Consider the following 13,074-nt stretch of genomic DNA (forward strand, 5'->3'; position numbering starts at 1 on the left):
ATGTGAAGGGTAACAAGAAAGGTTTCTACAGGTATGTTAGGAATAAAAGGGTGATCAGAGAGGATGTGGGGCCCTTACTGGATGAGGGAGGTAACCTAGTGACAGATGATGTGGGAAAAGTTGAAGTACTCAATGCTTTCTTTGCCTCTGTCTTTACAGACAAGGTCAGCTCCCAGACAAATGCATTAGGCAACATAGTATGGGAAGGAGGTGGACAGCCCATGGTGGGAAAAGAACAAATTAGGAACTATTTAGAAAAGCTAAACATACACAAATCCATGGGCCCTGATTTAATGCATCCGAGGGTACTGAGGGAGTTGGCAAATGTCATTGCAGAGCCTTTGGCCATTATCTTTGAAAACTTGTGGAGATCCGGAGAGATCCCGGATGACTGGAAAAAGGCAAATGTAGTGCCCATCTTCAAAAAAGGGAAGAAGAACAATCCAGGGAACTACAGCTCAGTCAGTCTTACCTCAGTCCCTGGAAAAATCATGGAGGGGATCCTCAAGGAATCCATTTTGAAGAACTTGGAAGAGGGGAAAGTGATCAGGAATAGTCAACATGGATTCACGAAGGGCAAGTGGTGCCTGACCAATCTGATTAGCTTCTATGATGAGGTAACTGGCTCTGTGGACATGGGAAAGTCAGTGGATGTGATATACCTTGACTTTAGCAAAGCTTTTGATACGGTCTCCCACAATATTCTTGCCAGCAAGTTAAGGGAGTACGGATTGGATAAATGGACTGTAAGCTGCCCAGACAGTGGGGCCCAACGAGTAGCGATCAACTGCTCGATGTCAGGTTGTCGGTCAGTTTCTAGCAGAGTGCCTAAAGAATCGGTTCTTGGACTGGTTTTGTTCAACATCTTTATTAATGACCTGGATGAGGGGATGGATTGCACCCTCAGCAAGTTTACAGATGACACCAAGCTAGGGGGAGAGGTAGATACACTGAAGGGCAGGGATAGGGTCCAGAGTGATCTGGCAGATTAGAGGATTGGGCTAAAAGAAATCTGATGAAGTTCAACAAGGACAAGTGTAGAGTCCTGCACTTGGGACAGAAGAATCCCAAGCACTGTTACAGGCTGGGGACCGAATGGCTCAGTAGCAGTTCAGCAGAAAAGGACCTGGGGATTACAGTGGATGAGAAGCTGGATATGAGTCAGCAGTGTGCCCTTGTAGCCAAGAAGGCTAATGGCATATTGGGGTGCATTAGGAGGAGCATTGCCAGCAGATCCAGAGATGTCATTATTCCCCTTCATTCGGCTCTGGTGAGGCCACACCTGGACTACTGTATCCAGTTCTGGGCCCTCCACTATAGAAAGGATGTGGACGCATTGGAGAGGGTCCAGCGGAGGGTGACCAAAATGACTAGGGGGGCTGGAGTGCCTGACCTATGAGGAGAGACCTAGGGATTTGGGTTTATTTAGTCTGCAGAAGAGAAGAGTGAGGGAGGATTTGATAGCAGCCTTCAGCTTCCTGAAGGGAGGTTCCAAAGAGGATGGAGAGAGGCTGTTCTCAGTAGTGACAGATGGCAGAACAAGGAGCAATGGTCTCAAGTTACAGTGGGGGAGATCTAGGTTGGATATTAGGAAATACTATTTTACTAGGAGGGTGGTGAAACACTGGGATGGGTTCCCTAGGGAGGTGGTGGAATCTCCATCCCTAGAGGTGTTTAAGTCTCAGCTTGACAAAGCCCTGGCTGGGTTGATGTAGTTGGGATTGGTCCTGCCTTGGGCAGGGGGCTGGACTTAATGACCTCCTGAGGTCTCTTCCAGCTCTATGATTCTGTGACGTTCTTTTAGATGTAGGGACTTAGAAAATAGGTCATAAGCAACCACAGAATGAGTACTACAGTCAATATCCTGTTAACATGGATGGAACCCTCTGCTTAGTTTACTCACTTTTTAATTTGATCTTCCATTTAATTTCATCCAGACATCTGGAACCCAAATAATTTTGTATTGCAAACAAAATAAAAAACAACCTTCACTTTGTATTGCTCTTCCTTTATGCAAGTATTACTAGATAATCTGATGATTGGCTATTGAAAAATGTGCTGATAGAAGCAATGAGGTCTAGCAGGTGAGGTGCTGAACTAGGATTCTGGAGACGTGGCTCTGCCACTGGCCTTCTGGGTGACCTTGGTCAAATCACTTCTCAACTTTGTACCTCTATTTTCCCTCCCTCTCTTTGCCTCATTTTAGGTTGTAAGCTGTTTGGGGGAAGGGACTGTCCGATTGTGTGTGTAGCACCTAGTCTAGACAATGGATTGGTGATCACAACTGGAACCTCTAGGTCATACAGTAGTTAATTTACTGATGCTACTCAAGTCAGTGGGAGCAGGATTGAGGCTTAAATTCTGAATTAAAAAATAACACAGCCCAAGGAAGATCCACCAATAAATAGTATTGTCCAAATCATTGTCAACATTAGACTTGCCATATGCTATGCTAGGGATCCTGATGGCCATTGGTATAACAAGGTATATTTAACATCCCTAGTTAACTCTAGTATGCCTGTTTATGAAGAAAACACATCTGTAAGGCACAGGTAGCTTCAGTCCAGGAGGTAGTAACAGATGTGACCGAATTAAGGGGAGGTTCCTGGTGAACTTACACAAGTAGTCCTGTTAACAGTAGGGATGTATATGTGTAGTCGGTTAGCTGATAAACAAAATCTTATAGGTTAATGCTATAGACTACACACATTTCCCCCCAGACCTTCTTGCCAGTAAATTTTTTAGCAGACTGGCTACCTCTAGCTGTGACTCTGCATTTAAAGTGTGTTAAGAAGCCAGGTGGGCAGGCAGCCCAGCTCAGCGCCCCCGGACAGGGGCTGCTGCTGGCCCTGCCCCGCCCCTGGGAACTATAGACTAGTCAACTAGTTGATAAGAATTAATGAGGTTAATCAAATATTCAATTAACTTGATATTTAACATCCCTCGTTAACTCTAGTATGCCTGTTTGAGGATAACACATCTGTAAGCACAGAATGGAGCCCACTTTTATCTTCCCTGTAAGTACAGTATTAACCTTAAGCTGATGCCAGAGTAGTGCAGGAAGACCCTCTGCTGCTGACAGTCTTGTTCACATGTCTAAAGTAGGGAATCCATGGAGTCTGATGGCCATTAGGCTGCCACTGATGGGTGTGCAGGCTCAGTATAGTAATGACTATGAAAGGTATTCCAGGAAACTGTTGGAAATGCATCTTGTCAGCAAGGACTCATGCAAGAAAGTCAAATGGAATCAGTATGTTGGCAGGCTTTGTTTGCTGTCTGGCATGTAGCTGCAGTTCATCTCCAAGCTCCTGGTTTCATATTCCTCTTTGACAGTATTGCGAAAAATCAGTCTGATCTCACCTGCTTTTTACCTTTTGGAAAATCTGTCTCTCTTTCTCTCCTTGTTTCTTGTAGCTAAAGGAAGCCCCAGCTTTGCAGAAGGATCTCCAGGCTATGAAAATAGCCCTAGCAGAAGCCAATCTGGACATAGAACGCCTTCTGCAGGAAATTAGGAAATACGATCCCCTCTTCCAGCTTTGACAACAGAGGCCCAAGGCTGCAGCTGCTCAGGAGGAGCAGAGATCATCACCAGCATCCAGGTGGCTAATTTGTTACATTGCTACTGAGAGGCCAACCTCAGTAGAGAGGAATCGCCTTGGGGAACTAAATCCTAATAGCAGGATAAACTCTTAAGTCAGGAAGAAAGAAGGAGAGCCTGGCTGGGTGAAGGGAAATTAGCAACAAGGAGCTACCTGGTTCTGGTTTTGCAGCCATGTCCCTCAGTCCTGACAGAACGGTGCTATACTCGGTGTCACTGAATAACTGCAGTGCTTGGTCTGCAAGCAGAAAATGCAGAACAGTAGTCAAGAGCCAGGCACCCCGTCTAGTCATCTTACAACGGTGTTGCTGGCCTACTTTCATACCACCATTGCGTCTTCTTCCTTGTTCATCTTGGTTTACAGAGGTGGGTGGTGTGGGGGTCTGTACTTCCTTGAGTATCTTCCTGGGTGTTTTTGCCCAAACACACTCACCAAAGAGCGCAGGCAAAAGCAATAAGGTCAACTTGTTCAGTCAAGGCATAGTCAAATATGGCAGAAGTTTGTTTTATAGTGAATACATATGAAATGAAGTAAAATGGGCTGGAAATGTGGGGGGTGACTAGCTGTGAGAGATCTGGAAGTAACTACTCTCTATAGGGGAGAGGGAATGTGACTTGAAGATATTCTCCCTTCCACCCATCTAGCGTAGTACACAGTGGAAAAGGTACTAGAAGAAACCCAACAGTTTGTAGTCCCAGGCCAAAAGGAAGATGTGGGGTATTAGATTTAGAAAGGTACTCTGCTTGCAATGCTGCCTCTCAACCCCACCTCTAACTCTATGTCCATATGCCTTGGCCATTGCCTTTAGCCTGGTATGAAAGTTGCCAGTTTGAAAAGTGTCCCTTGCTCATTAGCTAAAAGCACAGAGGCTGAGTTCAGCTTAGTGTTCTCCACAATGAAATGGGAGGAATCCAACCTCTCCCCACAAACATGACCTTTCTATCAACTGACTACCTAGGAGGCAGGCTGGGTGCAAAGCTTATAGGCCAAGGGGCAGAAGAGGGGGAGGACCTGTCATCTCCCTTTGTGAAGAGTACTGCACTCAGACTTACCTGACAGAGGTTCACAGACTGGTGACGGAGGAAAAGCACTGACAGCAACAACAACCAGTATACATATTCTACCCTAGTCATGTATTCTGAGCTAGAGATGAATCAGATGATATGGAAGTTGTACAAAGGGCTGGTAATGTGTGTTTTAACAGAGTGCTGACACTCAGACTTTAGTGGCTTCTAGCTGCCTTGGTTGCTCTGTGCTAGTTATCTAAAGGCAATCAAAACAGCAGCTGTCTAATGTTCTCTCCTGGAAGATGGTGACTCAGTGCTAATCTTCTCCAAATTGCTTCCATGATGAAGGTGAAGTGTCCAAAGTCAGTGTGTGGCTTTCTTAATTTAAAATTAAATAGCTTCTACAGGTAAGAATACCTGGTAAAAGACGAAGTAGGAGTTCATGAGAAGTCATTGATGAAAAGGCTCTTTTTGTAATGTTACAAGAATCAAATGCTTTTCTAAAGGCTAAGTTTGCTATTTCCTCACTTTAGCTGACTAAGCTAGTGCATGCACAGTCTTGGCACTGGGTGAAGAAGCAACTGTCGTGTGCCCTCCTTAACTAACAAAGAAATAAATGGAAGAGAGAAAGCAATGGCAAAGAGAGTATCCACAAGATAGAAAATAGTGCTGGACAGAAGAGTAAGCTGTATACAGTTTAAGAAAGAACCATACAAGTTTCAGCCAATGTTTTACTACTGAAGAATGCCCACCCACCATACTTTATAGCATTCAGAGTCTCTTGGATTTTAATGCATTTCAAACTTTTTATGGATTAGATTTCTCCAGATGTACTTTATATTTGTATTAATGCACGATTTGTAGCGCATACACAATACTTTTTCTAGTGCCTGTAAAACAAACAGATGAGCCCCACACATCTTGATGAATTAAGATTTGGGGAGTGTTCAGAAGGAAGACAATGACTTGTAACCGTTTTTTCCCTGTTACACTATCCTGCACATTTTTCTTCTACCCAATTCTGGATCTATCAGGTGTTTCTCTTTAACAGGGAACTTGCAGTCTAAGCTCTAGGGAGGAAGGGTGCATGTTTTTATGTGCTCAGTTGATGGTACTGAACTATAAAATGAGCCAACAACGAATCCCTTGCATATGTCACTCCAGATGAAAGGAGAGGACATAGAAAGGATGCCCATACCCAACACAAATAGCTGTCATTATGGGGATAATTATAAATTCAAAATATTTTGACTACACTACGCTGAAGATGGAGTCTTTGACCAGTACCATTGAAGACACAATAGCCTTGGCGCAGAGACAGCCCTGATTTACTGCTGTAAGGTGGACTGCATCTCTACCACCTTGTCTAACAAGGTCCAACTGACCAATGCCTAAAACCAGGTCAGCAAGAGCCCAAACTTCCCTGTGTGCACTGGGAGCCAACAATTAGAAATTATTTGGCTTTTGAAGGAAAAATCTGTTTTAAACAGCCTGAGATGAGCATTAGGCAAAGAGCAGCCAAATGCCAGAAGGCTTTGCAGTTGTTGTAATGTCTTTCCACATCTGATGGAACTGTGTTGGCTACTGTGTATTATATCTTGACTGCTCTAGTTCTCATGTTAATTTCTGTCCCTGGAAGAGGGAGGATAGTGTTCTCTCTCTCTGTACTGGAATCTTACTGCTTTACTTCAAGAGCATCTTTCTTGTCCTATGCCTCCTCAAAACAGTCTTTGTGACAGGTTATTACATGCATTATTGCCTACGTTGAAAAATCCTCTTGTGTAGCAGTCCTTGTTTGATCCTATGGAGCAGAGAATCTGTTAACAAGAGGAGAAGGCACTTTAACTTTTAGCAGTAGTGTAGGGGTAGCCCAACTGAGTATTTCCCCACCACCTTTGCCTTGTGTATGCACAGAATACTTTTAAAATAAAGAAAAAGAGGTTTTAGAAATGCAAGAATTATCTCGTGTGGTAAGGATCACACTGTGGCAAGGCTAAACAGTTTTCTTGTAAAACAGGCACTAATGTTACAGTGCATCTGTTTATATATAACCAGACTTGCTGTGAACCTAATATAAAGCAGCTAATTGTAGGTGTAAAAGACATCTAATGTTGTGAAGTGTGTTTTAAGCCCAAATGTTTGTTTCCAAAGTGAAGTTGTTGGTCACTTCCATGTAAACTGAAATTAACATTCTTTAGTGAAACTTATACACTTATATGCAAACTCCATCTCTTCCTGTTGAGATAAGAGTATTCCTGCAACCAGGCCCCCTGGTGGGAGGGGGTGGAGAGCAAAGGCAGCAATTGCTCTAGGGCATAGAGCTGCTGACCAGGTCTGGGCAGTGCTAAGAACTGACTGAAAATGCCCCGGGGGGAAGGTGATGTTGATCCCACTGCTTTAGTCAGTGTGCTTGGAAATCAGTTTTGTAAAAAAACATACAAAAAAACCCAAAACTTTTTTTAAGATGTCCTGCTGCGTCTTTTAGCAGGTTATGAAAGGAGTGATAGGGGAAGGTTTTGCCCAGAACTGGTATCTAGCTACAATAACATGAAGCTACTTCCCTCTCCGGCTACTGCATCAGAAACAGCTGGTACGTAGTTTTCCTTGGCAAGCATCTTGTTCCAATGACCACAGGAGCTTGGATCAGTCCATATAGGGCTAGGTTCAGGAAAAAACTGAGTGCTTCTATTTCATTGTATTTCAGTACAATACAGGTACATTACTACTCAAAGCCTCATTGGGCTTCGTGCTGTATAAAAGCTTGCTCACTGCAGAGGACTGAAGAGCTAAGCTTGAACAGTAGGAAAGATACGGAGGGTGATGTGACTGATAAGTTACGTTGTGTTAAGGGAAGTTAGTTCTTGAAGATTGCTCTACTGTTGTATGTTCTATTAAATGAGCTAACTTCATTCTGAGTGTAATTGCAGTGTTACAGTAGGGATGAGTTGGGGTTGCAATAGCTCATTAGTTTCGGGGTTCCAGTCTTTTCTGCTTATACTTGGCAATACTGGGTACAAGTCTGACTTGAATCTAAGGCCTATCAGTATTGGAATCTTATGTTGCAGTATTACATTTCCACTAGTGCATTTTTTGGTTCTGTGAACCATCTTAAAGAAAAACTAAACCTCCACTGTGTCAAATGTTTTTCTCCATGGCTGGTTTTCTTGAATCCTGAGTAAACGCAGAACGTGGCTGAACAGCACACAGGAAAAGTAACAGTGGTTAAAGGTTGTGAGAACGAGAGGCTATTGTTAAAAGACCCTCTTTTCCAAAGGAAAACTAAAACGCTAGAGCCCCCACATTATTGATTAAGGATTAACAGATAGCATTTTCTCAGCTTAAGTTCTATAAGCAGCTACCACAAAACATTCAATGATGTTTCATCAGCAGAGTCAATGTGAATGGAAGAGACGACTCAAATCCCAGTCGTTTAACAGAACAGCAAATTTAATGAATTTTCGTTGTACAAAATCTCCCCATTTCTATACAGACTGAAGTGTACCTGTTACAGCAGTATCAGCCCCCATCACATTTTCCTCTCTAACTAAAAAGCCTATTACACCAAAGGCTTTTGTCCTTTGTAATTGAAGGGTTTGGCTACCTTTCACACAACCTCAGCTATGTCTAATTCCCCTGACAACATTTCCACATCAGTTTTTATGTCTCTCTACCACCAGCACTTCTGTAAGTTGCCCAGGAAGTGTTTAAAGAGAGAGAACTTAAGCAGTCACTTCTTGCAGAAGTTATAAATGGAAGCATTTCATAGAGTCTGAGAAACTGGCCACATGGGCTCTCTGTAGTTTTAAGAAACTTCTGTTAGGTTGTTTTGGTACAGGTTTGCTAGTTAACGCTGAAACCATCAGTAGTGCAGAAGGTCTGCAAGCTTTTTGTTTAAGCAGCTCCCTGAGGTGATATAATTTACAGCTGGAAGTCTATTCTCCTCCATCTTCTCCAAGGTCTGCTTCTTAAACTGCTCTCTAGTTCACTTCAATGGAAGGTGATTTTTTTATACTTAGAATTGGGGATCTGCCCACGTGATTTTAGCCGCCGGACTGCCTCACGCATGTGTTTGGGCTGAAGAGGTGGTAATTCTCCCCACTTCTCACACACATCCAGTGCTAAACAAACCAAACACAGAGAATGTTATGTCAGACAGCTGACTTATTAAGCAAGTGTCTCATCTTTTACTAAGCAGGTTCTACTATTCATAAACCCTTTCAACTTCAAATCCCTAAAAACAGCAGGCACTAGTTTCCAAGTGGTGTCCGCAAGGGACAGTTGGGATTTTCCAGTGGACAAGAATGAGCGCAAAACTGACGACTCTGGTTCTCACTATCCAAGCTGACAGAGAATATAAACACTCTTTAACTGGTGAAGTTACATTTTATGGAACAGTTGCGGTTACTTAATTTCTTAGAACATAAAATAAGTGGAGAATGCCCCTTTCTCCTTTGAACTGTTAAAATATTCACAGGTTGGTTAACTTGAACACATGTAGGGACTACTGCACTAGAGCTAGGAGATGAACATACACAAGGAAACAAACAGTACGGATTAGGGATGTTAAATGTGTTTATTTAGATAAACGTGTAACCACCGAAAATGTCAGTGGTTACATGTTTATATGGAGTCCCCTGCTGCTGCCTCTGTATCAGAGGCAGGGCTGCATGTAACCATGCATGTTAACAAATGAGCTCAGGCTCATCAGTTAACCATCTGCATGGGTACATATTCACATCCACTTTAACTGGTTAACCCTAGTGTCCAACCAGTTCTGAAGTTATAGTGGCTACTGCTGTGACAAATTAGTCAAACTTAACTAGCCAAATAACCACATTGTTCAAGCCAACTGACCACATTCAATCAGCCAAATAGCCACATGTGGCTAGTGTGTTGGACACCAAAGAGTTAACTAATTAAAGGGGGGAGGCTGCTCTAGCCCAATTTGAGCGCACGCATGCGTGCGCGCGCACACTCTCTCTCTGCTGGATTGTAGCACCCAGCCCCATCACAGGCAGGGGCTGCACCAGCTGTGCCCTGTTTGCAACCTCTGTCTGCTTCAATCAGGACCTCAGAGCAGCCCCTGTCAGCAACAGGCCCCCTGTCAGTCTGGAGCAGGCACCTGCTGGTTAACCAGTTAAATAGTCACATCCCTAATATACAGAGATGGAAAGAACCTATTGGATCACTACATCCATCCCTCTCCAGTTGCCACATGAAAGAAAGCTCATCTCAAATAGAGATACTGTGAGGCAGTGGTTCTCAAACTTTTTGGCCCGCGACCCACCCTGCTCAATGTAAATCTGCGGACCACAAGCCAAATGCCTCTGATGACAAAATGATTCATTTCAGAGTTATACAGATGCTAAGACAAAGGTCTAAGCTGTTGAAACCACATGATTTCACTTCAAAAGCTTTTTTCTCTGCTTTTATAGTGATCTTTACACAATATATTCTTAGGAATATTTCCCCCCACTTTTACAATATTCCTCTTCTACTCACCTTCTTCTACCACCTCCCCAACGAAGACTTTGGAAATCCCTGACATAGCAATAACCACATTCTGAGACACAGATGTACCAGTAATGGACTGGACCAGCTTGAAACAAAAGAAAATGTAATTCAGTTTTGCAGGTGAAGACTTTAAGAAACACTTAGTCTAAGCATGGGAAATACTGAGCAGTAACTACTGAAGTCAACACAAGTGGACTTCAGTGCTCAACACCTATTCCATAGTTGAAAACTTGTGCACTCAAACTGTGACCTAATCTATAATGATGTTTTATGCACTTACTTTTATACGTACCAAGCTGGATATGTTCCTCTGTGGACTGACTATTTGCAAAAACTTACCCGTTTAATAGCAGCCTTGGGGAAAGCAGACCTGCGGTACATCTCATAGCGATTCAGCTGCTCTTCAGAAAAGGAAGAAACCAAAATTCTGGAAGGAGGAAACAGGTCAGTTATGAGAGAACACAGGTGGACTTATTTTCATCTTAAAAAGCATTTTGAAAAGTTACCCAAATCTACATATGGTCTGTTACTACAGTGTGCCACTTTAGCCATAAATACTTCATTAAGCATAAGACACACCACTAAAAGGAGGGGGTAGATTGTGCCCTAATTATCTAACACACAAGGTTGAGACAGATGAATTGTTTTGGTTTACAAGCTTGACTTAGATCTTCCTTTATGAAGGCAAAAATCAGAAAGACAACCTATTAAGGAATAGTCTCCAATGTTAGGCTTAAAATAATGACATGGCATATTACATACTACTGTACTTTTCATTTACATCAGCAAGCTCTGTACAGTGAATTGGGTGAGTTAAACTCAGTCTGATGAGCAAATTGTCATAAAATAAAATCCCGTACAGGGATGTTAAATATGGGTTAACTGAATAGTCTATTAACCTCATGAATTCTGATTGATTACTCAACTATTCTATAGTCCACAAGGGTGAGGCCTGCAGCCAATGTAATCCAGCCCCACTCCCGAGGACCCCCTTGCCACTCCGTGCTGCGGTGTAAGGTGGGAGCTGGTCCATGAGGGGAGGGTTTAAAAACCAGCTCCCCTTGCAGACCTGCTGCCCCATGCTGCTGCCTCTAATATACAGGCAGCAGTGCAGAATAGCAGCTGGGGAAGGGAGGTGGGGGGGACTCAGCTCCTGGATGCAGTATGAGCCTGAACAGAGCTGGGCTGCCTGCCCCTCTGGCTCCTAATACTCATTAAATGCAGAGCTGCAGCAGGGGTAGATCCTGGACCTGGCACAAGCCCAGACTGAGTCATGCTGCAGGCCAGCCTGCTAAAAAAAAATGTCCTGGCCAAGGAGAAGGGATGTGTGCATGTAGTCTACAGCATTAACTTATAAGCAAAAGTTTCTAGGTTAATCAACATCCCCTATCCTATAACCAAACTTGATGTCAAATGGGTTAGAAATAACAGGGTGCACGCACTGCATTTTCTGAATCTCATCTTCATCTACTTTGTGCTTCTTCTCTTTCTTCTCTTTCATCTCTAGTTTTATCTTCTTGGCTGCCGCCAATGCAGGATCCTCTGCTTCTGCTGAGCCCAATTCCAAGCTTTCTTGGCTAGTCACCTGCCGCAAGAGCGAACAATTAGCGGGGTGAGGTCTGCTGGTTCCAAACGACCCATGTGCGTCCATGGTGGCCTGTGCGCAGTACTAGGAAGCACCCCCAGAGCAGGATGATAAATATTACACCCTACACGCTTTCACCTAGCAGCCTACTGTTTGGTCAGCAGCGCATGAGCCTAGAGGGGCGGGGGACTGGGGGGGGGGGAGCGACTAGTCGACTACGGGATAATCTCAGGCTTGTTGGGTGGCCTAGTCCCTGCTCAACTAGTCGCTGCCCCCCCTTTGCTGCCTCACTAGAGGCACCAAGGGGGGAGCAGGGGGGGGGGGGGGGCAGGGGGAATCGGGCTGCTGCCAGGAGGGGGAGGGGCGCCACTTCCCCTTCGCGCCCTGCCCGGGGGGGGGGGGCACGGCGTGATGACGTCACGCGGCCGCCGCAGGAATCTCTCTGTGGTGACCCGCCCCGCGCCCCTCACCTCCCCCGCCGGCCCGTCCGCCGCGGGCTCGCTGCCCCCGCCCGGCTCGGCCGCCTCCCCCGCGGCGGTCTCGGCCGCAGCCGGCGGTTCCGCGGGAGCCGCCGCCAGCCCCGGCGGCGACGCGGTTGGCGGGAAAGTCTCCTGGGGAGGGCCCGAGTCTCCGCTCTCCTCGCGGCCGGGCTCCGCGGCGTCCGCCATCGCCTGGGCGGAGGCCGCGCGCGCCGATGAGGTCATCGCGACGGCTCGGCGGGGGGGGGGCGCCCGAGCTCTGCCGCTTGCGGGCAAGTTCTGTTTCCATGGCAACGCGACAGCCCGCGGGGCGGGGGAATGGTGTGAGAGTGGGGGCGGGGCCTGGGGTTGGAGTGGGGGAGGGGCGGCCGACTATGGGTTAGAGCAGTGGCAAGGAAGGGGGGGGGGCACAGACCAGGGGGAGCAGTGGGTGTTGGAGGAGGGAGCGCTGGGTAAGGTGGGCATGGAGTGGGGACTCGGGAGTACAGAGCAGATGGGGAGCACTGGGGTGGATGAAGCAAGATCCCTCGTGCCTAGGCCCTGGGGGTACCCACAGGATTATCACAGGACTTTATAATCCTTAATGCAAATAAATGTTTCTCATTAAGGTCCTATAATGAGTGGTTTGCTGACTCTGTTTCTTTGATGAAGGAAGCCAATTGGGGAGGCGAAAGCAGAGGTGATAATTTTCTGCATTGTTGCTTTCTAATTGGCCAGCACGCTAAGATGTTATCATCATTAAGATAATGGTTAGGCTGGGAGACGGAGGAGTCAGGAGTCCTGAGTTGTTTCCAGCTCTGCTCTTGGTCAGTACGCGAGTTTTGACATGTCAGTGAACGTCTTTGTGGCTCAGTTTGCCTGTCTGTAAAATGGGTACTATTTACATTCTT

General features: G+C 45.4%; 2 protein-coding genes across 4 annotated transcripts in view; one reads left to right on the plus strand and one right to left on the minus strand.

Annotated features, from left to right (window-relative positions):
• The window catches only part of BLTP3A (bridge-like lipid transfer protein family member 3A), a 64,467-nt gene extending 58,908 nt beyond the window's left edge, over positions 1-5,559 (plus strand). For 2 of the 3 annotated variants that reach the window (XM_075910453.2, XM_075910455.2), the window contains exon 21: positions 3,415-5,559. In XM_075910453.2, coding sequence (XP_075766568.2) covers positions 3,415-3,540 — 126 coding nt within the window. In that variant the 3' untranslated portion in view covers positions 3,541-5,559. Of the gene's footprint in view, positions 1-336; positions 998-3,414 lie in introns of those variants that run through there. The other variant, XM_075910454.2, reaches the window with a different exon arrangement.
• A 2,472-nt stretch (positions 5,560-8,031) lies between these two features.
• On the minus strand, positions 8,032-12,424 carry TAF11 (TATA-box binding protein associated factor 11). Its single transcript, XM_075910456.2, has 5 exons — positions 12,176-12,424; positions 11,563-11,705; positions 10,460-10,547; positions 10,109-10,205; positions 8,032-8,724 (listed from the first exon to the last, which is right to left on the minus strand). Exons 1-5 carry the CDS (start codon positions 12,407-12,409, stop codon positions 8,594-8,596), a joined length of 693 nt encoding a protein of 230 aa, XP_075766571.2. The 5' UTR covers positions 12,410-12,424; the 3' UTR covers positions 8,032-8,593.
• Between the last annotated feature and the right edge of the window lie 650 nt (positions 12,425-13,074).

The sequence above is a fragment of the Pelodiscus sinensis genome, chromosome 27, assembly GCF_052426305.1.
Source record: "Pelodiscus sinensis isolate ZL-2025 chromosome 27, ASM5242630v1, whole genome shotgun sequence".
NCBI classification, from domain to species: Eukaryota; Metazoa; Chordata; order Testudines; family Trionychidae; genus Pelodiscus; species Pelodiscus sinensis.

Coding starts and splice junctions, on each gene's coding strand:
- TAF11 (XM_075910456.2), bottom strand. CDS start 12,409: ATGACCTCATCGGCGCGCGCGGCCTCCGCCCAGGCGATGGCGGACGCC. Junction 10,548..11,562: donor GATGAGATTCAGAAAATGCA/GTGCGTGCACCC, acceptor TCCTCCTTCCAG/AATTTTGGTTTCTTCCTTTT. Junction 10,206..10,459: donor CCAAGGCTGCTATTAAACGG/GTAAGTTTTTGC, acceptor TTTTGTTTCAAG/CTGGTCCAGTCCATTACTGG.